This window comes from Syngnathoides biaculeatus, chromosome 5 (assembly GCF_019802595.1).
Source record: "Syngnathoides biaculeatus isolate LvHL_M chromosome 5, ASM1980259v1, whole genome shotgun sequence".
Classification (NCBI taxonomy): Eukaryota; Metazoa; Chordata; class Actinopteri; order Syngnathiformes; family Syngnathidae; genus Syngnathoides; species Syngnathoides biaculeatus.
This window is the reverse complement of record NC_084644.1, coordinates 1,537,556-1,562,436: the sequence shown is the minus strand read 5'-3', so window position 1 is coordinate 1,562,436 and position 24,881 is coordinate 1,537,556. Positions and strand designations below refer to the sequence as shown.

The 24,881-nt window shown below is 46.0% G+C and overlaps 2 protein-coding genes across 4 annotated transcripts; both read left to right on the top strand.

Moving 5' to 3' along the window:
* The first annotated feature begins 1,052 nt into the window (after nt 1-1,052).
* Nucleotides 1,053-12,440, top strand: LOC133501212 (meckelin-like). The gene is made up of 29 exons (XM_061820796.1): nt 1,053-1,170; nt 1,268-1,571; nt 2,411-2,499; nt 2,598-2,688; nt 2,788-2,887; nt 4,224-4,287; nt 4,674-4,745; nt 4,900-4,962; nt 5,041-5,195; nt 5,270-5,378; nt 5,448-5,534; nt 6,557-6,622; nt 6,707-6,860; nt 7,243-7,363; nt 7,442-7,547; nt 8,835-8,891; nt 8,975-9,073; nt 9,150-9,248; nt 9,334-9,420; nt 9,506-9,605; nt 9,677-9,816; nt 9,895-10,035; nt 10,116-10,196; nt 11,080-11,196; nt 11,269-11,385; nt 11,472-11,579; nt 11,642-11,744; nt 11,816-11,958; nt 12,052-12,440. Exons 2-29 carry the CDS (start codon nt 1,373-1,375, stop codon nt 12,130-12,132), a joined length of 2,949 nt encoding a protein of 982 aa, XP_061676780.1. The 5' UTR covers nt 1,053-1,170; nt 1,268-1,372; the 3' UTR covers nt 12,133-12,440.
* Nucleotides 12,441-13,073: 633 nt separating this feature from the next.
* Nucleotides 13,074-22,270, top strand: pdp1 (pyruvate dehydrogenase phosphatase catalytic subunit 1). 3 transcript variants are annotated; one of them, XM_061820542.1, is made up of 10 exons: nt 13,106-13,211; nt 13,811-13,939; nt 15,323-15,481; nt 15,562-15,729; nt 17,930-18,141; nt 18,511-18,592; nt 18,690-18,784; nt 19,148-19,316; nt 19,400-19,618; nt 20,000-22,270. In XM_061820542.1, the coding sequence occupies exons 2-10, from the start codon at nt 13,934-13,936 to the stop codon at nt 20,372-20,374; spliced, it is 1,485 nt and encodes a 494-aa protein (XP_061676526.1). In that variant the 5' UTR covers nt 13,106-13,211; nt 13,811-13,933; the 3' UTR covers nt 20,375-22,270. The 3 variants fall into 3 exon arrangements, with proteins under 3 accessions (XP_061676527.1, XP_061676525.1, XP_061676526.1); XM_061820543.1 differs by lacking the exon at nt 13,811-13,939 and having other exon boundaries at nt 13,074-13,211; XM_061820541.1 differs by lacking the exon at nt 13,811-13,939 and having other exon boundaries at nt 13,082-13,211; nt 15,232-15,481.
* The last annotated feature ends 2,611 nt before the right edge of the window (nt 22,271-24,881 follow it).

Sequence of the window (24,881 nt, the reverse complement as noted above, 5' to 3'; positions counted from 1 at the left end):
GGACAATTTTGGGAGGAAGCAAAGCAAGCAGGGAAGATGTGGGATTCAGACCTTCGACCTGAAAACTGAGGCGGGAGTGCAAATCAGTCATCCATATTTCTAAAAAAAAAAGATGTATTTTTTTGGTGTGGATATATATCTTTATATATTTATGGGAACCCAGTTGAATTTAGGCGGAGAGCTTTACTACTATATTGACATTTTTATTTTCAGACGCGTCACATGTGCCACCCCAGACCGAAGGTGGCGGTAGTGCTTCACGAAGCCCGATGCTAACCCGCAAAAACCAGAAGAGTAGAAATAAGATTCTCCCCCACCATGGCGACGTGGACGCCACATTTTCTTAGCAACACAAATTTGAGTTCACATATTCTTCCTTGGTATGGATATATATATATATATATATTTATGGGACCCAGTTGAATTAGGCGGAGAGCTTTACTAGTTTATTAATGTAATTTTTTATTTTCAGACGCTTCACGTGTGCCACCCCAGACCGAAGGTGGCGGTAGTGCTTCACGTAGCCCGATGCTAACCCGCAAAAACCAGAAGAGTAGAAATAAGATTCTCCCCCACCATGGCGACGGGAACGCCACATTTTCTTAGCAAACACAAATTTGAGTTCATCATATTCTTCCTTGGTATGATATATATATATATATATATATATATTATGGGAACCCAGTTGAATTCAGGCGGAGAGCTTTACTAGTTTATTAATGTAATTTTTTATTTTCAGACGCTTCACGTGTGCCACCCCAGACCGAGGTGGCGGTAGTGCTTCACGAAGCCCGATGCTAACCCGCAAAAACCAGAAGAGTAGAAATAAGATTCTCCCCCACCATGGCGACGGGGACGCCACATTTTCTTAGCAAACACAAATTTGAGTTCATCATATTCTTCCTTGGTATGGATATATATATATATATATATTTATGGGAACCCAGTTGAATTCAGGCGGAGAGCTTTACTAGTTTATTAATGTAATTTTTTATTTTCAGACGCTTCACGTGTGCCACCCCAGACCGAAGGTGGCGGTAGTGCTTCACGAAGCCCGATGCTAACCCGCAAAAACCAGAAGAGTAGAAATAAGATTCTCCCCCACCATGGCGACGTGGACGCCACATTTTCTTAGCAAACACAAATTTGAGTTCATCATATTCTTCCTTGGTATGGATATATATATATATATATATATTTATGGGAACCCAGTTGAATTCAGGCGGAGAGCTTTACTAGTTTATTTAATGTAATTTTTTATTTTCAGACGCTTCACGTGTGCCACCCCAGACCGAAGGTGGCGGTAGTGCTTCACGAAGCCCGATGCTAACCCGCAAAAACCAGAAGAGTAGAAATAAGATTCTCCCCCACCATGGCGACGGGGACGCCACATTTTCTCAGCAAACACAAATTTGCGTTCATCATATTCTTCCTGCATTCCAATCCGGTTGACGGGCAGCACTTTATAATTCCTTTTCAAGAGCCTTCGGATTGCAGTCCGGAGGAGTTCTTCGACATTTCCAGTTTGTCGTGCGTGGCCTGCGGTGAAAATCAACAACGGAGCGCAGCAGGTTGGTCACAAAACTCCAAACTTCAACACAAATAGTGCCTGCAATTTTGTTTAAAATGTTGCAAATGCATCATATGCTGGCAGCAAAACACATCATGCGCTCAACATAACATTTCATTTCACGTTCATATTCGCATTTTTTATTGAATATGTTCATGTCTACTGAAATTATTTTTTAAAAAAAATTTGATTTTATTCTCAAAAAGGAATCTTTGACATAAAATAAGATCATAAAAAAATAAGCTATGTGGATTTTGATTAGAAGCAAATGGATATCTGTTATCATTGGTTGATGTATGTCATTTATTATTTACAATAACAAAGGCTGAGTTCACAAGATGAATAAGATTCGTAGCATGCTTGACTTGAATTCGAGTTATGCTTGTCAGTTCTGAGGTCCAGGGTTCGAATTTGGGTTTGCATGTTGGGTGTTTCATTGCCAAAAACATGGCTAAACACTTAAATTATCCATACGTGTGAATAATGTTTGCTTGTGCGCTACAGAAAGTGGAAATATAATATCAGTCCTAATAAGGCAATTTGTGACTTGGTGCGTGTGTTAGTACCGTAACTCAGAAAATGTTCAAAGTTTACTCAATTGGTCAGAAAAATATGATTCACCTAAAATCATGGATCTTGGGTCATCTATCCCTGTCAGCGATGTTGAATGACAAACAGAACAAATAAATACTCTTCTGTTAGATGGCAGAAAGTCCATTTTTGATTTGTTGATCCACTTTTTGGTTGCATTTTAGTTTGTAGTTTTAGTTTTCAATTGTGTAATATGTGCCTTGGCGGCCCAATAAAGTTTGAAAATGGCTATAATCATTTCTTTTCCAGGTCTGAGTTGCGTTTGCCAACGTGGCTTCCGCACAGTCACGACTGAGCTGACGTCCATTTCTTGCGAGGCCTGTCCGGGCGACAAGCCCGTAAGTGGCGTTCGCTGGCTTCTTTTGCGCTTTTTCCTCACGTGTGTGTGTGTGTGTGTGTGTGTGAACCGTTGCTGAGATTTCCGTTTCAATTCCAGGCGGTAACTCGAGATGGTTTCGGGTGCATCCGCTGCCCGGGCACTGTCAGCGACGAGGGGCAGTGCCAGTGCCCCGCAAGCCACGTCCTCGGTGAGGAGAATATCTCGGCCCGGCCCGGCCCAGTGAAAAGTCCTTTCAATTGGACTCACGTGTCTCGTGTTTTTTTTTTTTTTTTTTTTTTCGTTCCAGTGGAGAGAGACGTCCGTGGGAACCTTTTGGAGGAGGCCACGTGTGAGATGTGCCATGGAAATGGATCGGCATTGTCAGTGCCAAACAGCAGCGGGGACAGGTATCGGCACGTAGTTTTTTAATCGCTGCATTGTCGTGCAGTGAGACTCCGACATCAGCGCCAGATCCACACAATTTGTCTGCCGGATTTGCCTCAAGATTAACAGACTGACATTCAAAAATGGGAGACTTTTATTTTGTAGCCTATTCGTTATATATTAGTTCTTGTTTCTTTCGATTGATTGGAGAAATATTTTTGGCTAGGCGGCTCTTCAGTATTTGGTTTTCAATTTGGGCGCAAACTTTTTCGAACGTGACGCCAGCCACGTTGTTTTCCAACTGCACAAGTGCGCCATCGCGTTTGGATCATCGTCCTAAAGCAACTCTGCACATGTGCACTAAAATGATGGACAGCGAGAGGAAGGAGTGGGACGTACTCAAAATGATCAGGATTGGCTTTTTTTTTTTTTTTTTTAGCTCACGGAAACAATAGTCGTTGCTTTAAATCAAAAACAAATTTGCCGTAATTTCCGGCCTACAAGCCGCGACTTTTTTCACACGCTTTCAACCCTGCGGTTTATGCGGTGATGCGGCTAATTCGTGCATTTTTTTTTTTTTTCTAACGGCCGCAAGGGGGCACTCGAGCAGAAAAGGTAAGAATGAGACCCGTGGAATATATGTGCCGAGGAAGTGACTTTTACCATCCCTGTTAGCGTTGCGCTAGCGTTTGCGCTGTGCTAGCGTGTTGCTGCTGTGTTACCGGCGTGTCTCAGTGATATTTCCTGGTAAGTTTTGTTTTAACCGGCCCTGTTAGGTCAGCTGCGGCCTGTGTATATACCAAATGGTATTTCCTTTACAAATGTCCTCGGTGAGGCTTGTAACTAGGTGAGCTCTGTAGGCCGGGAATTACAGTAATAGTTTCTCAGATTTTATGGGATGTTTGAGGGTCTCTTGAAATCTCGAGGTTCCCGACAATTGCCTGAGTTTGCCGAAAGGAAAAGTCCACCTTTGTGAAGCAGAGGACTGTCTTCCTCACTTTGTGCTTCATCTGCTGTTATGTACGAGAACTAAATATGCAACACAAATACAAAATGACCAGTTCAGAATCAGCTTTACTGGCCCAGTATGTCATTTGTTCCCGGCAGTCGGCGCAGCCCGGCTGGGGCATTTATGAGCGATTGCGCAATCCGAGGTGACGCTCGGGCGCTCGCCGCCGCACTTCGCGTCCCGAAGCGTGCAAATTCGGTACATTTTTAAGAAGGAAATCATTTTTGATTTCAAAAAGAAATATCAGGATAAAGCACAGAGCAGAGAAATACAATAGAGTGGAAGCTTATTTATGTATTCTGTTTGGATTTCGCCGTCGGCGCTCTTATCTTGTGCGTGTTGTCATTCAGGTGCGAGAGATGCCAGGCTTCCTTCATCAAAAGCGGCTGTTTGTGTCATCCTCCTTCTGCGCCGGTGAGCTCGTGCGCCTCCTCACTCTTAATCGACAAAAAGCGAGCAGGCGTTCGCGCCTCTGGACAATTTAGCGTTGAGCCGAGAAACGGTCGTGTTTTGGGAATGTGCGAGGAAGCCGGAGGACCGTCCGCAAAAAACCCAGCCGAGCGCGGAGAGAATGTGCAACTTCCCATCCTCAGGCCTGAAGTGGGATTCAACCCCTGAGCTGTCAGGCCGACATGTTAACCACTCCAACCACCGTGCTGCTCTCCATTGAGGAATATTATAGTTGTCGAGTCGTTAAAGCATTATCACAAAACTAGTGCTGTACACGGAATACATGCACATGATGCTCATCAGTGGAGCAATATTTTTTACAAATATATGACTGTACACGCTTTTTCCAGGCAGGAGGTTTGTGTCTCCCCCCAGGCAGCCTTTCCACAAACGTCAACCCCAGTGTCAACTTTGCTCAGCTGGTGAGGGTCTTCCCCGCCCCCCGACCCCCACGTCCATTTTCCCTCATTTTCTGTTCCATCCGCCAAGTTTGCATTTTGAATGTTCTGCTTTTTATGTATTCAAAGATGTTGACGTTGTAAACACGTTTGCTGTTTTGTCTTTTTCCTCCCGCAGAAGTTCAGCTTGGTGTCCGGCTGGTTCCTCAAAAATCTCCACTCCTCCGCCGCAGCCTGCCTCGTAATTCTCCACTTGGTCTAATTTTGTCCGTTTCGGGCGGTTGTTAAATCTCCACGTTAAAAAACGGTCGGTCGACAGAGTTTCTCCAACCTGACGGCGTGCCAGGCCCTGGGCAACATGTGCGTGATGAACACGCACTCCCTCAGCGGCGGCGGCGTCGACGCCTGCGGCCTTTTCAACGCCGTCTTCAGATCTCAGGCGGCTTTTAGCGCCACTCAAGACAATTCATATTGGTAACCGAGCTCGGACAGCCACACGTAAAAAGTTTTGGCTTCGGCTTTCACCATATTTCTTATGTTTATTCCAGGAGACGTAATCTACCGTGGCTTTACTACGGCGATGAACCGGGATTGGCGAGTCGAGTCCTTCAGACCGACCCGGTCCCAGTGAGCTTCATTTTTAGAGGAAAAAAACAAGTAGGTGACCTGAAACCCAGTGCAGAAAATATTCCCGTTTATTCACTTATTGTTTATTATTTATCACAGAACACGGACATTAAGCTGCTCGCTGCCGTTTTTAACGTCAGAGGCGAGTTCCTTCGATGGGAAAACATCGGAGGAGCCAATCTTCAAGTAAGAAAAAAAATTGCTCGCTCGGGAGAGTAATTATGGACACTTCCTCGGATAAAGCAAAGCAAATGTATTTGTGTAGTGCGTATGCTCTGACCGCTTTGTTTTGATCAGAACGCGAGCTGCAGCATTCTGAATGAGCTGCAGCTTGTTTCATACTTTTTTGGGGGAGTCCAGTCAGAAGACCGTTACAATAGTAAAGTCTTACTTGAGATAAAAGCATGGATGCACGCGCACACAAAAGACTTGACTCTATAGATATATATGTTTTTCAGATGGTCGAAGGCAATTTTTGTGATCGATTGGATCTGATTGTTGAAAGTCAGGTCGGAATCGATCAGAACACCAAGGTTTCGGACTTGGTCTTTGTTTTTTAAAGATGGAGAGTCCAGGTGTTTACTAACGGCAATTCTCTTTTCTTCATTGCCAAAAACGATTGTCTCAGTTTTGTTGTGATTTAGTTGAAGAAAATGTTGGCTCATCCAGTTCTTGATCTGATGTAGACACTGGCACAAGACCTCACCTCAATTGAACTGTCGTCATCTGGAGACACTGCTAAATATAATTGTGTGTCATCTGCATAGCTGTGGTAGTCAAATTTTAAGGTTTTGAAGAATTTGACCCAAGGGTAGCATATACAGGCTGAACAGGAGAGGTCCAAGAACTGACCCTTGAGGGACCCCCATAGGTCATTGCCATTTGCTGAGACCGAGCACCTACAATGGTCACAAAGTAAGATAAGGCTGGTTTAATCACATAAAGTCTACTTACTGGATAGAAAACATTTTCATTCAATCATTGTTGGAGTACATTTTTGAAATTTCCGTGACAGTTCAAAGTGTATCATGTTACTGTGGATTGCAGTAATATGAAGTGTACTTTTAATGGGCAAAAACCTTTTTGTTTTTAAGCTACACGACTGTATTTTAATTTTAATCACGAGGGTGATACTTGGAGAACAAAGTTATTTTTGCGGCGGTAACAAATTTGACGAGCGCGGGTCCAATCTTTGTCCACTGGTTTAGATTTGTCCGGAAACGCCCATCAAACGGTCAGCGGCATTCAGTTTTGGCACCGCTTACCAAGAAACGGTAAGTTTGCTTTTGGTTTGTTTTTGTTTTTTTGCCGTTGCTTCACTTCATGGCGTCCACGACTTATATCGTCCGTGTGTGTAGTGTGAGCTTCCAGTCGCCGAGCTGCTGCTCGCTCATCCCGAGCCGCTGTTTTACGACGTTTTCCTGGACCTCGGTGGGGAAGAGAGCCGAAAACTTCTGCCTTTGCCCACGTTGGTCCTTAACCAGCAATATAACGGAAAGTTCATCAACCAAGGTGAGACGATTACTTGCGTAACAGCGGACCCCCACCTCTGCGCATTTTGGCACATCCGAATTTACCAAACCTTGGATGGTTTTTTTTTGGGGCTAATAATTAATCATTTTCCTTTAATTTTTCTAATTTTCTCCCCCACGCCGCCTTCTTTGCGGGGGCAACCAAGTGTAGAAACATTGGAAGTTTATCCTCACTTCTTAAAGAATTTTGGGGGGGGTTAAAAAACGGAAAGAAAAACACTTCAATGCAATTTAGAATGGCCGTCAATTATCTGACGATAGCGATTTACCGTCCCACCCGGGTCCAAACCCCCTCCCCAATAGCAGGGGTCCACTGTACTTGGGTGCGATGGTCTCATATATTTTTTGCTGTCCTTGCGCAGGGAGCCCGACGAACTGGTACCTGTCTCGGCGTATGTTTCTTGTGGACGCGCTGAGCGGCAGAGAGAAAAGCGCCAGTGTCCTTCCCAAAGTGGTCCGCGTCGCCCACGCCGTCAAAATAAAGTGCGGATTCGCTCGCAAAGTGGGGAAAAAAAATAAACGTGGCCGGTCCGGGATGTTTACTTGGTGAAATGTGCGCAGGTTCCAGTTGGTTCCGCACACCGAGCAGGGGCAGGTGTTCCCCCCGCTGATGACTGTGGAGTACAGAGACGTACTGATCGCCGATGTCAACGCACAAAGCGTGTCTGTGAGTCTCGCGCGCACTTTCCGGTGGGTTTCCGTCCCTCAAACCTACGTCGGTCGTCGTTCGCTGCGCAGTCACCTGTACACCTGCGCAACTCAATTTCAAAAAGAAAAAAAACTCTCTAAAGGGTTCGGAAAAAAATGAACAACTGAGATGATTTGGTTGCACAAGTGTGCACACCCTCCTTCAGTTGCAGATGTGGCAGTTTTCTCATTCAAACTTGCGTCAACCGGGAGTACGCGTACCCCTGCCGCCATTTCAAGTGGCTCGTGAAATAAACGGCAGACGGTTTATGATTTGGTGCCGACGCTGACTTGTGTGTGAACCTGTTCAGAATTCCCCCCCGGTTGTGCGACCGCATCATTTCTTTGTTTAGTTTTACTTTCCTTCTGGAATTTTTTTTCCCTCAAATGAGTTCAGGTTCCAGGTCACAATGAAAAATGTTTTGCAATTATTTAGCTAGGTCTCCATTTTTTTTTTCCAGCACAAAAAATGGTATTCGAATAGAAGTATGTAGAATGTTTATATTCACTGGAGGTCAGTCATTCTACACAGTGCCAGTAAATTGCTTGTCACTCAGTCTATTTATAGTGCAGCCTTAGTATTATACTTAGTGATTGATTTTTACCAATATTTTTTCAGTTTCTAATGAAATATTGGCTAAACTGTATGTAACAGACAAAAGACCGGACCAGCTGACCCACGACGCGTTTTGTTGTGAATTCCCTCGCCCCTGGAAAAAAAACGGTAATAACATAATGCGCGTGGCACAAGCAGCTGGCCCACCCACGACGCGGTTTGTTATTGTTATTGTCCCGGTAGTGACTTTTGTTCTTCTTATCAAGGACTACCGTAGTTATTCTGCACTTTTGTTGATTAAAAAAAAGTTTACAAGGCTGGACAAATACACCAATGCACTCCCAGCCTAGCATACTCTACTACCAAAGCATACATTTTAAGCAAAAGATAAATATATTTCTTCAATTATTTTATCATATAAAGTATTTCAACTATACATGTATTTCTACTATTAGGAAAAGCTAAAGAAAAATGCTTTAAAAAGCCTACTTTTTTTTAGGCGTGGAACGCATTATTTCTTTTTCCATTCATTGTAATGGGAAACATCGATTTGGTTTTTGAACAAATCACTCCTCGAAACGTTTTCTGGAACGGACTGTGGTCGAGAACCGAGGCATCGCTGTAATTGTTCGATCGTTCCGCAATCTGCTGCATCCGGTGGGGTTCCGCAGACTGACGGACGTTGACAAGGTTTTATCTGTCTTCCTGCAGATGAGCTTCGCTGTCGAATATGAGATGGATCAGAATGAGGCGCGCATGAAGACGGACGTGAGTGTGAAAGCAAAAAGCAAACATTTGAACCGTGGCCCGCCTGGCCCTGACGCACTATTTTGTGTGCGTGTGTGACTCAGACCGCCGTGGGTGTTCTGGCCGGTCTGTCTGTGCTCTTGTCGGTGCTCAGAACGGTGAGCTGGAAGAGGAGGATCGCCTCACCTGTCGTCGATTTGAGGGTAGGGCATCGAGCGAGCGTGAATGAGGACTTTCCACTGCGGGTGTAAATCTCGAGCCTCTTCCTCCTGCTTTCAGACCACGCTGATGTTTTTCTTGTTTTACGCCGGAGATCTCGCCAATGTTTTCCTCGCCGTCACTGTGGGAAGTGGACTCTACTGGCTCATCCTTTACAAGGTGCGCTTCATTCCGTCCGAGCAATTTTCCCCTCTTTTGGCTTCAAACGCGCAACTGTTTACCTGAGATTGGTTGACGTGCGCAGGCCCAACAGCGGGCGTCGGCGTTGTTGCCGCTCCCTCATCAAGAGGAGCAGTTTGTGACGTACGTCAGTTGCGCCTTTGCGCTCAAGGTCAGTCAAAAGGTGCCAAAGGTGAACATGAACATGAACTTGCCGTATTTAACCATCCTTTTGTATTTGATGATACCGCATCCAGGCAGTCCAGTTCCTTCACACCCTGATTGTGCAGTTGTCAGTGGACGTCTTCTTCATCGACTGGGAAAGGCCACGCAGTAAAGCGAGCAGAAGCGTGTTAGGTACTTTCTCGTGCTTTTTTTCATTTTCCGGTAGCGTTTCTGTCCTGTGCCACGGTGTGCCGCTGTTTCAGCCACTGGTCCGCAGAAACGGGATCCCTCCCCTGTCAGCATCTGGAGGACCTACTTCGTGGCCAACGAGTGGAACGAGATCCAGACCATTCGCAAAATTCGGCCGACTTTTCAGATCGTGGCCGTGCTCTTCTTTCTCGAAGTATTTCTCACCCTACGCGCCACGTTTTTAATGAACATTCCCTCCGTCGTCGGTATCAGGCATCTTCGGTTCTTTTAGGTGTTGGGTTTCTCGAACTTAGCCCTGAGGGACCCCTGGCCAACGCTGCAGCGCCCCCCACAGGCATACAGGCCTTCCTACAGCCTGACCCTGCGCTACGGTCTGTCGGCGACTCTCTGGCTCGGCGTCGGACTTGTGCAGGTGACTCTTATTCCTCGCATCTCATCGACATTAAATGTGCTGCTGACCTATTATCAAATATCGTCATTGATCCCATGCAGGTCATTTTCTTCACTGTGTTTTATGAACATTTTGTGGAAGACAAAATCCGCCAGTTTGTGGATCTGTGCTCCGTCAGTAACGTGAGTTTGCTCTATGAGTTTTTTTTTTTTTTGTTTGTTTGTTTGTTTGTTTTTTTTGGGCGGGGGGGGGAACGGATATTCGCCGCACACTTCCATTGGTTCTCTCCAGCTGCTCAGCCTTCCTCCCCATTTCCAAGAACACGCATGTTATGTACATAAAAGAGAAAAAATAATCTAGCCATTCATAAATGAAAAACTTTCACAAGACAAGTTTTTTTGAAGACATAAATCATGGGTAGGCAAAGTATAATTTTATATACTATCAAGAATCCTTCAGTGTTTTTTATTAGCTTTTTAGTTATATTATTCTTTTTTTAAATCAATTTATTTCATTGAATATTTATTGAGCTATTGTTAAAACGTTTGGCTTGTATATTATAAAATAAAATATATGAATAAAGTAATCACAATTACATGATAGCTATTTTGAAGTTATTTCATTAATTTACAGTGAAAATAATTATGAATGATAAAAATGAGGCATGACGGTGGGAGAAGTGGCTAGAGCGTCAGGACCGGGGTTCAAATCCCATCCTCGCCTGTGTGGAGTTTGCATGTTCTCCCCGTGCCTGCGTGGGTTTCCTCCGGGGGGGCACTCCGGTTTCCTCCCACATCCCAAAATCATGCAAAATGAATTGGACACTAAATTGCCCCGTCGGTGTGATTGGTTGTTTGTCTCTACTAGCCCTGCGATTGGCTGGCAACCAGTTCAGGGTGTATCCCGCCTCTTGCCCAGTGATAGCCCAGATAGAGTCCAGCACTCCCGCGACCCTTGTGAGGATAAGCGGCTCAGAAAAGTGATGGATGGATGATAAAAATGAAACTAAAACTAAAATTTTCATCTGTTTGCCAAGTTTTCCTGACGTGTATTTTGTCCTTGCAGATCTCCGTGCTGCTCTTACCTCAGCGCTGTTTCGGCTACTACATCCACGGACGCTCCGTGCACGGCCACGCCGACACAAACATGGAGGAAATGAACAGCAACCTGAAGAGAGAAGCTGTACGTCCACTTCCAGACTGTAGATTTGAATAATTGCCATCAGCCTCACGCGTCATCTCGGCCGTTGCGAAGGAGTCGCTGTGCGGCCAACGAGGTCTCCTTCCCAACACGGACATGCAGACTTTCCAGGTGGCGCTTTCCAGCCGACTGCGCTCGCATTACGACAGGATACGGGACTCCTTCACCAGGGTCGGCGCCCGTCCGTCTCCGCTCAGAATCTTGCCACGAAACATATTTCCATTTGACTTTTTCCACTTTCTTCACTTTATTTTCAGCGGCACGGACCGTCGAGACTCGTGGACGCGGCCTCGTTCAACCAGACGGAGCAGAACATCCGGGCCTACCACACCATGAACCACTTCCTGGGATCGGTCATAGATCACGTGAGATACCCGCTTAAAGGTTCTAAACGTTCAATCGTCACCCTTTTTTTCCTTTCCTTCAGGTCCACCCTGACATGGACTACATTGTGAGGGACAAACTGGCATTGGAGAGGCTCATGGGCATGGAGTTCCTGGAACCCAACGACAAGAGCATCTTTTATAACGGTATCAACTTTGTACACGACGTACTTTATGCGTGCGCGCGGATCGATCCCACCGCCCGTTTGTCTGTGCAGATGAAGGTCACTCCTTCGGTGAAGTCCTTTTTTATGGAAATGAGGCCACGCTGCTGATTTTTGACACGCTCTTCTTCTGCGTGGTCGATCTCACTTCTCAGAACTTCACACTGGCCGCCGTCCTGACATACGTACAGCAAATGGTCAGTATTTGAAATTTGAATTCAAAGTGGAGTGAGAAAGCTAACGCGTCGTCATTTCTGGATTGTAATGGAATATATTTGTATTCCGAACAGATCTTTGAAAGGATTCGCATTTTTTTCGGAAGGAGAAACCTGGTCAACAAAACTCTGGTGGATGACAGATTTCTGATATGATCATTCATTGTGCACAGATTGTTCAACTGTTATTTATGGTAGATTCTCACGTCGCTGTATTTGCAATTGACTTTTTGACATGTCTGTTCCCTGATGTGTATAGATTTCCCTGATAAGTATATTTGTACAGATTAAATCATTTTTGTATCAATTCAAATTTTTCTTCTATTCGTTCATTTTCTGAGACCCCGGTCGAGAGGTGGGGAGCACGTATAAACAAACGATCACAACGTAAGCGAAGCTACAGCAACATCTTACTTTTTTTTTTATGGACAAACTCTGATATATTTTTACAATATTTCTCACTTTTATGTAAGTCAATAAACAAGGGAAACTCTTCCATTTGGAGAGGAGATGAATTTCGAGGACAATTCAGTCTGTACTTTTTTGTTTTACTACTTGTAATTTCTCTTTCGGCTTGTCCTGTTAGGGGTTGCCACAGCGTGTCATCTTTTTTCCATCTCGTACATCTTCCTCTCTCAACACCCCAACTGCCCTCATGTCCTCCCTCACAACATCCATCAACCTTTTCTTTGGTCTTCCTCTCTCTCGCTCTTGAGCCTGGCAGCTCTCGCCTCTGAACATGTCCAAACCATCAAAGTCTGTACTCTTTTATTTAACTCAAGGAGTTAAATTAGTAGTAAGTTCTGACTGTACCGCTTAACCCTCTGTTGACCCGTGTCGCATTTGGAGCGCGTGGTACATTAGAGCCCCTTTTCCAGTTTACCGAACTGGCATTTGCAATTATTGACCAGTGTCGTACAATTTCAGATAACCTGGAACCCTGCTTGGTTGACCGAGGGTTAAATAGTGTGAGCACGTTTGCCACCTGTGCGGAGCATGTGAAAGAATAGAAAGCAAGAAAGAAAGAAAACAAACAAAAAAAAAAAAACCGTCGAAAAAGCTCTTATTTTGAAAGTCCGTCGTAATATTTGGCATGACGTCACTGGCGGTGCCTCCAGCGCTCAGCCAATCCGCTTCCAGTTTGCGGTGCGGCGCTGACGGAACAGCGGAGACGTCCGGCTCGCGGCTCGCGGCGCTCGCGGCTGGGTTCGAGCCATGAGCTTTTGTAACTCCAGGTGAGCGTGACTTTGACGTTATGTAGACGAGAACAAGTTTAGTCCGAGCTTTTTGAGCGGCCTCGCCAGTGTTTTGACTTTATTAGCCGGGGTGGGCGCCACCCTCATTCGGGTTAGCATACTTTTGGCAGCTCAGCTGCGTTAGCTGCCGCCCTTCCAATTCAACAACAGAGGGTTTAACCTTGGCATATTTCATCCCGTCGTCGCGCAGTTCTTGTTGTGTTTGTAGCTTTGACCTCGGCGGTCCCGGTTGGGCTATTGGGTGTCTGGAGCGTCTGCCCGCCTTCGATTATGTAACACGGAACTCTGGGCCAGCTCGGCGCGTTATACGAGCGCATCAAACCTTTCTCGCCATGCGAACGTCGCGCTCGAGCTATTTCAAGTGGGGCTGCTGACCTATACAAGCTTGCAACTCACGACACGAGTTGCCGAGGGCGACCGGCACGCGTTTTGTTTGCGTTTTGACATAAACTTCATATCACACGCACACAACGAAGAGAGATGAATATCGGACCCGTGTTGTACTTCCATCGACGAGAAAAACATGCACGATCTAAACTGTCCATAGATGTGGTGTGTGTGTGTGTGTGTGTGTCCAGGCTTTCTTGGCAAATAAAGATTAAATTTAATGCCCGCAAGTCACTTGGGATCAGACGCAACCCAGACGAGGACAAATGAAAATGCATGGATGGATTTTGGTTGACATAAAATCTCACTAAATTATGGAGGTACCGTATCAGTCAGTGCGAGTCATGTCAGCGGTTGTGTTTTCTTGCCCTCATCAAGCAGACATGCCTTGGCGGGCGTTTGGATGTCAAGGGATCTGGGATGGGAGACTTCTGCAGAGTCAGCAAGCCTCACTTGTATTATTATTATTATTTACCATAGCAAATAATAATTAGTCAACTGGACAGGCAACGTATTAAGTAACACTTTAACGTGTAAAAATACATAAGACATTCTGCTGTGAATTTTAGGAAGGTGACGAGAACATTTAAAAATTGAGATGGCTCGTTTCACGGATCAACCTCATTTTCTAGAATTCTTCATTGAGCCACGCAGAACTAATTGAGTAGGCGGACTCAATCATTGTCATTTTGCAGGAGAAGGATTTCAACTTTTATGGTCGCAATAAAATTTGGGGGAGATTGATCTTGATTTACACGGGACTGATTCCTTTTTCTGGACACTTGTTTTTGTGGGAATTGTGGTTTTCCTCCAATTTTGGCAAATCTAATGTTCAAGTTTATACTTTGATCCGCACCTGAGGTACTGTCATCATCTTTCGTTTCAGCCGTCAGATTCTGGAAGAAAATAAATTGAGATTAGAAAATCAGATGAGCGCGTTATAGGTCTAAATACAAACATCATGAAATCTATCAATCATGAAAAAAATGTTTACTTATACTAATATGCAAATGCATTGTCACCCAAGCTAAAGGGCTACTTACTCTCTAAGTCTTCTTTCTCTGAAGTTCACTTTCGGGGATCTTGGTCCAATTTTGAGTGTTACTGGCGATATGTCCAAATATGAACTGAACCTTCATTTGAAAGATATGCATGTACCGTATATATATACATCCACACACAAACACCTGACTTTGGTACAGGGTAGCGTGGGCTCAGTTCCCGTTCAGTGATGGTGTCGATATCTGCCCTGCAACTGACCGGCGACCAGTTCACGTCGTAGTTTTTTTTTTTTCTGACACTAGCTACGATGGGCTCCAGCTTTCCTGTAACCCACGACCCTCTTGAGGATAAGCGGCTCAGAAAATGGATGGATATGTATAGATAGACTGAAATGGAGATAGCCCACTTATGTTCTCAATGTGGCTCAATGGTAAAGAAGTTAACCATCGTAAAAATGTCTCCATCGTTTCATATGCAGTGTCCATCTGCGCTTTGAAGCTTTATCTGAACACTTTTATGTTTTTTTTTTTTTTGGGGGGGGGGTGTGAACCGAGAATATAGTTTGATATATAGCTCACAACTATATGTATGTGTGCGCGCGCGCCCACAGCGCACCGTGCGTCATGCCCGTGATGTCACAGCTGTTCAGGGGCTCGTCTCGGGCCAAGGCGTTGTCCTCCAGTCTGTTACCATGCCAACAGCGGGGATCCTGCCCCCGGCGGGTCGCGTCCAGGCGTCCGGGCCACGCGAGTCCGACCCCTCCCTCCAGAAGTTACGGGACCACCTCGGCGCTCCTCAGCTACATTCTCACTCCGCCGCAGGTCAACTCCATCCTCAAGGCCAACGAGTACAGCTTCAAGGTCAGTTGGAGCGCGCCTCCGCCTCCGCGTCGTCTCTTGTCGCTTTGAATTCTAAAGTGCGCGACTCTTCCTCCTCTCAGGTGCCCGAGTTTGATGGCAAGAACTTGTCGTCCGTGATGGGCTTCGACAGCAATCAGCTGCCGGCGAACGCCCCGATTGAAGACCGCCGCAGCGCCGCCACCTGCCTGCAGACGAGAGGGACGCTGTTGGGGGTGTTCGACGGCCACGCCGGATGCGCTTGTGCGCAGGTGGAGCGCGACCGCTCGTTCAGACATTGCGACACGGTCAAGTATTTGCGGCGCTTCACGTTTTTCACAATTTGACTGTTGGACGACCGTCCGAAGCAGAGAGCTCTCCAATATGTTTTTGGGTTATGGTGATGTCCTCGAGGGTGACCCCTCATCATGATGTCATCCGCGGTGACACTCCGATCATCTGGAGCCTTCGCGCTGTTCCCAGGATGAATTGCTGAAGATTATTTTGGCCTTTGATCCTGTCCTCCAGCATATTGCGGCTTCCCCGTACACATTTTCCAAACTTTAAAAAAAAAATAAAAAAGGGGGGTTAGTGGCGTTTTCCCCTTCCAAAGCAAGAACTCCAAATTACATCTCTCTGCTCGTGACGTCCTCCCAACAATGATGTCATTTCCAAAATTCTTGACCAAAAGGGGACAGGGTTGAATAAGATTTCACTTTTTAGCTTCAAACGAGTATTTAATCGACAAATCGACCGATCTTTTGGAAATAGCGGAAACCAGGGGTGCGCAATGCGTCGATCAGGTTTTGGTCGATTGCAACCGTGTGCCGTGGGGGGGGGACATCAGCCGTATTTTTTCTGACCTTAACCTCAGCGTGCCTGTGCAAACAACAAGACTTAGTACAGTGAGTTCCCCCCCCTATGAGTGAGCGGCACAACTCCGGGGCTCGGCCTCCCTCACTCGAGGAATACTTATAAATATTAATAACAACTAATAATACGCTCATGGCTGTGTATGGAAGTATTCCTCCTTTTTCCCGATCAACCGAGACTGCGATTTCGTCATCAGGTGAGGATAAATCCGAGAAATCGGCGCCGGGCATAATGGTGTCACATTTAATCGAGCCTTTGGTGCGGCACGTAACGCGTCACATCCTCGCACGTTGGTCATGTGACTCGAGAAAATGTCAGCGCCCCTAAAAATTCGTAATTATCGATGAGAAATCTTCTGAGGATTTAACATCACATTGTCAAGATAGAGTACATATTGTATGACCCATTGGATACATTGTGGATGCAAACCAACCCTTGAAGAAATCTTATCAAACATGAACATGGATGCTGGAGTAAAGAAGACAAAAATGTATCACTTTCATACAGAATGGGAAGCGTCCACCTTTTTGACAATGTGATTTCCGATGTGCGTTTGCCTCATCTGCCAGTGAAGTGAAACGTGGAGCGGCATTTTCGAACCGTTTGTGGAAAATACGACGCCGACAAAAGCAAGCTGAGAATAAGAAAAGTGACCAAATTTAAAATCTCAACTGGCGGCCGCACAGCAGTCACTTTTCACACAACGGCGAAAGCCGCCATGGAAGCATCGTTCCGGGTTCGTCACATCATCGTTAATAACAAAAAGTCCTTCCAAGACGGATCGATGGTAAAAGAGGCACGGTTGACTCGTTGTTCCCATCTGTTAAAAATAAGGCGGAAATATCATCGTCAATAAAATCTCCGCAGCTGTAAATGGCTGATGTGTGGAAGGACATCGGAGCCCGTGAGTGTTTCTCGCTGCAGTTTGGACGAATCCGCTGACGTGAGTGACACGGCCCAGGGGTGCATTTTCATTCCTGTGGCGTTTAGTCAGATAGTTACAAAAAACGTGAAATTATTGTTCTGTAATATTGGCTCATGCGGTTATGCAAGGCACACAAACTTACATTTACACATAAAGAATTCTTAAGATACTTTAAAATGAATAATTTTTGTAGCGTGTAGATCTTTGTGGCTTGGTCATTCTATTTCATTATTGGTCGTTCTAACAAAAAAATAAAGACGTCAGCCCCCCCCCCCAAATTAAGCACTATAGAGTGAGGTTACACTGTATGTTTTTTTTTTTTTTATATATATACAAGACTATTTCAATTTGAGGAATGTCTTCATAGTCTTTAAAGTATTCACGGCTTTTTTGTTGCTTTTGGCGACATTTCCAGCCTCGAATGTTTTTGAATATGCAACAACAAGCTCGTCAGGCCCGCAGTTTCCCTTTTTGCGGCAGCCCCTTTTTTACAATGTTAGTACGTGGAAAGAACGAGACCGTTTTGGAACAAAGCTGTGACTTTGTATGGAAAAAGTGAAGCAGTGCAAATACTTTCCAGATGCTCTGCAACTCCAGAGTCTTCCGGCGTCCGGATTTCTTGTCACCCTGGCGATTGTATACTTTCACGTTTGTAAGGCGTCTTTCTCCGCCAGGCGCTCAGCGAGAGGCTCTTCTACTACATCGCGGTGTCCCTGTTGCCGCACGACACCCTGTGCGAGCTGGAGGCGGCGGTGGAGGCGGGCCGGGCGCTCAGTCCCGTCCTGCAGTGGCAAAAGCACCCCAACGACTACTTCAGCAGGGAGGCGCAGACGCTCTACTTCAACAGCCTCCGCACGTACTGGCAGGAGCTCATCGATCTCACCAAGTAGGGGGCGCCGCGCACCCACACACAAAAAGTTGAAAAAACAAAACGAGACGTGCAGTGACGATGCACGCTCACCAGACGAAACATTACGATGGGATGTACGCCGAGGTGGGCACGTTTTGCTACTCCAGTATTTATTTTACTTCTTTTCATTCTTTATTCAGAACACGTCCCCAAAAAGAACAGCAAAATAAATGTGATTTCCGGGTTTGTTTTCAGCGGCGTTTGAGTACCGATTTTCATTTGAAACCGAGCGAAAAAATCTCCGTTTCCATTCGAAAACAAGATTTGTTTGAAAACGGGGACGTTCGAGAACCGAGGCCATACCGTACTTTAAAAATGTGTTGATCCTTGCGATGGCGCTTTCAGTCCCGGTGACGTCCCGGACACCAGCGAGGCTCTGACGAACGCCTTCAAGAGGCTGGACAATGACATTTCTCTGGAGGCTCAGGTGCGACACACGTGATCTTTTATGTTCACAAATTTCATCGGTGACGTCCATTTTCAATTTCGTAGCCTGCTGATTCATCGCCGCTTTCATTTGGCAGGTGGGAGACCCAAATGCTTTCCTGCACTACTGGGTTCTGAGAGTGGCCTTCTCGGGAGCGACGGCGTGCGTGGCGCACATCGATGGAGCCGACCTGTACGGATATTTAAAAAGTGCCGTTGGTCCATTGATCACACAACATAATAACTTTGGACTCTTTTCAGGCGCACGCATGTGGCTCAAACCCGACTGATTGTCGGCTTTACGTCATATTTTGGGCATCATTAGGGCGTGCGCTTGTCGGGAGCAAATCTGATGACCAAAAGTGTGTAGATTTGATTTCAAAATTCATGAACAGTTGACAATTTTGGTGACTTAAAGAGAAACTGGCAATAGGATCGGCATATGATGCTTCTGTTTTTCAAAAAAGACGCACACAAGCCGCATCTCTGGTTAGGCTGCAGAAATGGAGTTTTATGATTTTATATCTGTCCAAACATGATGCTGGTGTCTTTCAAGGTACATTGCCAATGCCGGGGACGCCCGGGCGGTGCTCGGGGTGCAGGAGGAGGACGGCTCCTTTACCGCCCACACGCTCTCGAACGACCACTGCGCCCAGAACGAGGACGAGGTGGCCCGGATTCGGGGGGAGCACCCGCCCTCGGAGAGGAAGACGGTCATACGGCAGGTCGCTGGGACGCTTGGCTTTCGGCCTCGACGGCGCCGCCGAACGCCCGCCTCGCCCGGCTCACTGTGTCCTCCCCTCGCCAGGACCGCCTGCTGGGCCTGCTCATGCCCTTCCGGGCGTTCGGCGACGTCAAGTTCAAGTGGAGCATCGAGCTGCAGAAGCGAGTGCTGGAGTCGGGTCCCGACCAGCTGCACGAGAACGAGCACACCAAGTTCATACCGCCCAACTACCACACGCCGCCGTACCTGACGGCCGAGCCCGAGATCACCTACCACCGACTCAGGCCGCAGGATCGCTTCCTGGTGAGACCAGTTGTCGTTCCCCTTCATTAGGGACACCAAAATGGTGGGTGGAAAAGCTCCAAGACCAAAACATCCTTAAACGTGTCTTGAGTCATTGAAAAAAAAAAAAAAAAAAAGTTTGGCTCTGCAATACCACTCCCGTCCTCTAGATGGTGGTGTTGCATTTCTAAAAAAAAAAAAAAAAAAACTTCTGCTTTGGTATACTGATTGGCCGCTCACAATGTCCCACTTGGACCCAACTTACAAGGGCTGGAATAATTTTCATTTGTTGGGAAAAAAAATGAAATGTGAGGGGCACGGGATCTTCATTATTAACCTTCATCCAGACACCCCGCAACCCTTTTTGGATCTCACGCGGCCCCCCCCCTCCACCCCCCGCAGGTGATCGGTTCCGACGGCCTCTGGGAGACCCTCCACAGGCAGGAAGTGGTCCGCATCGTGGGCGAGTACCTGACCGGCGTGCACCGGCGGCAGCCGCTGACGGTGGGGGGCTTCAGGGTCACCCTGGGACAGATGCAGGGGCTGCTGGAGGAGCGCAAGGCCCGCGCGTCCTCGGCCTTCGAGGACCAGAACGCCGCCACCCACCTGATGCGGCACGCCGTGGGCAACAACGAGTTCGGCACGGTGGACCACGAGAGGCTCTCCAAGATGCTGTCGCTGCCCGAGGAGCTGGCCCGCATGTACCGCGACGACATCACCATCATCGTCTCGCAGTTCAACCCGCACGTGGTCGGGGCGCGGCGCCAGGAAGCGTAAAACGAACGCACGCACGCACACACACACGCACTCCCTTGTTTTCATATCGTTTATCGTTAAAGAACAGTATGGTGGGGTTTGGGGGGGGGGGGCACGCTGGTTTTCAATAGGTTTAAAAGCCTGCGTTTAAAGTCCTATTTTAAAAACGTTAGTGATGATTTCAAGTTTTAGGCATTTTTATCGAAGGCAATCTTTATTGACGGAGCAAATGGTGACGGCCCACTCAAGTTTTATTTTTATTTTTACTGCAAAATGCATAACAGGAAAGACATAAACACAATTCCATTTGCACGTGCTGCCCTTTAAATGATCCCAACTGGTGAATTACGCTCATCTTCATACAATTTCAATCACGGCGATGGTGTGCAAAATCCAAATTCGGACCTATTCATTCATATCTCGGAAATGACTTTGCTGTCTGCTGTTGTGTGAAAGCAAAATGGCCGCCGCCGCTTTATCCTGACGCTTGTAAGCGCTCAGGTCCCTCTGGTGTATTGCAACATCATCCTGAGGCTGAGATTAAGTGACAAATGAGCATTTATTTAAAAAAAAAAATGCATTTTTGATCATTTTCAAAAGGAAATTTGGTGGGCCGTGTCTTTACCATTATTGCTCAAATTCTATGAAAATGCCTCTTCCACTTTTTATTACCTGACTTTATTTTCTGATCGGTTTATAGGGGGCGGGGGCATGTTTCTACACAGGAAAGATGAGCCTCCTTTTGTGGTCGCCGACGGTAACGTTGTGCGATTCTGACGCGAGACGCCGTTACGCGTACAAGTCTTCTTTGGCGCCAAAAGATCCTGAACTGCGACGAACACAAGAAAGAAAACCCAAAAAAGCAGAAATGACAGTGGGGGAAAAAAGCCAAGTCAGTCAACGCGAGCTTGAGGCGTGGGAGAAAGAAAATATCAAACGTTACCTCCACGTTATTCTTCCGAAGGAATTTCGTTTTGCAAACCCTTCGCGTTTTAGCAACACTCCATGAATTTTGACTCCCGCTTTATTCTTTCGTGTGTACATTTTAGCCAAAGGTCGTGAACGTGTTCTTTGTCGGTGTGACGGTCTGAGCGCTCCCCCGTGCTGAAAAGTCCCCTTGTGATTAATGCGCACGTGTTACTAAACAGGGGAACTTTGGGTACGGACTCAGAGTTCCCCTTCTTCTACGCGAGCTTTTTTTAAGAAGAAAAACGAAAAAATGTCGGTAGGTTGGAACTAATTGGCTTAAAAAATGGAAGGAGGATATCCGAAATTAATATGCATAGGGAAGTGAAGGTAAACAAGGCCATTGAGTCATAAATAACATCTTTATCGAAAGAATTACAAAAAGCAAAAGCAAGCCAACTAAAGTGTGTGCTTTGTAACCTAATTTGTGGTTTGCTTGGGACGTTGGACGTTGGACGCTTGGTCTCGCATCTTCGGAAGGAAGGAGCGTGCGCTTCTTCTCCCGGCTCAGTCTCTCTCTCGCCTCACCTTCAAACAAAAGTTGATAAAAAAGGGATACGCATATATGTACGTTCGCTGGTTTTGCCTTTATCAGACATCCATAGCGAACATGAACGCTCGACGACAAGTTGTCGAATGACACATGTTTCAGGCAGGCCGGACGTTTAACAAAATATACGCGCATTGATATACACGCATGTGCATTACTCACAAGGAGGCTTCAGCACCGGCAGCGCTCGGACCGCCACACCCGGGTCGAGATGCCAGACGCTCGGCTTTTTGCCTTCCACTCATCCCTCTTCGAAGTGCAGTACAAAAGCAGAATGTACACTTTTGCAGAAACTCCTTGAATATTTATTCCACGTTATGTTACAAGTTATTTGTGGTGTCTGTACAAATGATCAAATTGCTCCTATTTTGTAAACGGCAAGAATAAATAGTCAAAGTGTGTCCACGTTTTGTGTGAAGTCGCGCACGCGCCGACGCGGATCCGACGCCGGTGCCGAATTTGATTTCCTACATTTGCGGCAGAAAATTAAAATGTGTGGAAAATGTTTTTCCATTCATCTTAACGAGACCTTTATGGCAGCTCTGTTTTCTCAAACAAACCAAAAATGATGTGAAAACAATGTAGATTGATCCATGTTTTTTTTTTTAGGCGTTTGTTTGTGTGAGGCTGCACAGTTTGACACTTTGGTCTGTCGGAATATTTTGATTTTTTTCGTCGGTGTGCGTTATCAGCTTATAATGTTGGAACAAAAATCAATAATTCCATCGCCCCCAAAGAATGCACAGCACCGTTAGTCGTTTGATGATATGAGCACACGGCTCGCGTTTTCTGAAAAGTAAACGTCAAGTACTCAGAAGGACAGAAATCGGCACACTTGAAGCGATGATGAGGTGACCTGGTATCGCGCGCACATTTGATACGTAATATTTGAGGGATTCAAAGGGGAAGCGCATTTCAAGAGATGATCAGAGTTTCAATTTTGTGTTCCGGTTTCACGACTGGTAGGGTTTGAAATGACTCGTGGCACTTCTTCTGTGTTTGTTGGTTCCCTACAAGCTCACAAATTCATGTTTTTGAAGTTCTCTAGCTTCTGGGTCATAATGAACTGTTGTCATATTACATTTTGGCCACATATGTAACAGGCAAAGTGTTACATCATGTTTGAACAACACGGGCCATTCTTATGAAAAGATCACCCAAGTCATTCTCCTGCAAATATGACGCATTCTATTCCGTCGTGAAAGAAAAATAATACACGGCCTCGTTTTCTCGAGACGAGTCCTCGTTTTTCCTGTTTGTGTGTTTCCGTAGCAACCGGCGCTCATCTTTGCGGCTAGCGCGCATCCGAAATGAGGCCGTATAAGATCGAGGGGCGTTTCTTCGAATTCTCTGTGAAAATGTCTAACACTGAGCCGCACGCGTGAGCGTTATGAACTCACATCGCAAAGGGGAAAGGTGGGACGTGACATTGATTGCATTTCTATCCATCGATCGACAGCCAACATTAGGGGAAAAAAATCATTGAGGAGTGATTGTTTGATTTTGATTGGTTTAGATCGGAGGTGCTCAATGCGTCGATCGCGAGACGGCGTACCCAAAAAAGACTTTAAACTGCCCATGCGCAATTGTGCACCGCTGATGCAGTCTATTCTGCGTTGCGCGCACCAAAAAAAAACATAATAATAATAATCCAATGCAAATTGGAAATATAACATACTTAGATATTTAGTTTGTGGCATTTTGCAATGTGATTCAATGCGCGAGGGATGACTGCTTGTTACATCCAACGGCACAATTCACACGTGTCCTGTAAAAAACTGAAAAGAAGAAGCCGCTGGTTTCTTTTAGGCAGCACACGCAACTTTCTCTAAACAGTTACCTCAGTTTTTCCTAGTTTACCTTACCCTGCTCTTAAAGACGTACACTCATAATTCTTGTGTTGCGATCACGTGATAATGGCCGCCATTTCTACAGACAAGCTAGTCGTTGAAGACGACATCACCATGGCAACGTCCCATGTGACCCATGTGTAAGCGGCGAGCGGCGGATGTTTTCTGCCTAGTTGAATTCACTCGATGATGTTCGCAAAGCTAGATAAGTACAGAAGATCAAACTCTGAAGATATCGATCCGTATACTCTCCGCGATGACGTACTTTCAAAGGATCTGAAAGACTTCCCTGAAGTAGAATATCCGGACACTAGAAATACACACGTGCTTACCTCTTACAAAATGGTCAGAACAGACTTTCAAATCAACATTTGCCTTGTGGACTCGAGCTTGATGCAGATCTGCACGTCGTTTCTTTCGATAAACTTCCATTGGATCGTCTCCTTCATGCAATCTAATCTTTGGGACGTGGAAAAATGGCTTCCAAATGTCTCTGTTTCCGCGATTTCCACATGCGTAGACGCAACTAAAATCTGTCATGATGACGACGGACAGCCGACTGCTTGTCTGCAACAATGGCGGTCAAGTACCCGGATGAACAAGCGTGACGTCACGCGCAACCCACCCATAGCAAATGTTCCGAGTACTTACGCAGCCTATCAATGTGTTTTATAATGACAGCGTCCACCACGGCTTCTTTAGTTCGCAACGCAGTCCGGGCAACGTAGAGCAAAGACGAGCTAGACGTGCTGCTTGTGTTCACTTTCGATAGTAATGGAAAAAGTTAAAAAAAAAAAAAAGCAATGCTGTTGTTTTAAGATGCAATGACTGTCGGAGTATGTGAATAATCGGAAGAAAAAAAGTGGACAAGATTTTCTCTTTTGCGGGTGGGAAAGGCGAAGTAGAAAGTGCAGGATGAGATGGTGTGTCATGTTAAAATTCCACCTTGACACAGCCTGATCCAGGATGAAAGCGCAGACAATACACTGCACAAAAAGTTAATTCTGCATTTTAAAGACAGGACGCAACGGAACATCAACATTAAAACGGTTTGGGAGCATCATCATCATTAACCGGTACCGCGTCATCGCTAGCTGACGAGAGGCTGGCTGCTTGAAAAGTAGATCTTGGGGTAAAAAAAAAAAAAAAAAGTCTGGGCACC

Excerpts from the sequence above, each read along its gene's own strand:
- LOC133501212 (XM_061820796.1), top strand. The coding sequence starts at position 1,373 with ATGGCGACGGGGACGCCACATTTTCTCAGCAAACACAAATTTGCGTTC. Across the intron at positions 7,364-7,441 it reads GCCCACGCCGTCAAAATAAA|GTTCCAGTTGGTTCCGCACA; the intron begins GTGCGGATTCGC and ends AAATGTGCGCAG. Across the intron at positions 9,249-9,333 it reads ACTGGCTCATCCTTTACAAG|GCCCAACAGCGGGCGTCGGC; the intron begins GTGCGCTTCATT and ends TGACGTGCGCAG.
- pdp1 (XM_061820541.1), top strand. The coding sequence starts at position 13,192 with ATGAGCTTTTGTAACTCCAG. Across the intron at positions 15,482-15,561 it reads CCAACGAGTACAGCTTCAAG|GTGCCCGAGTTTGATGGCAA; the intron begins GTCAGTTGGAGC and ends TCCTCCTCTCAG. Across the intron at positions 15,730-17,929 it reads CCGGATGCGCTTGTGCGCAG|GCGCTCAGCGAGAGGCTCTT; the intron begins GTGGAGCGCGAC and ends TTTCTCCGCCAG.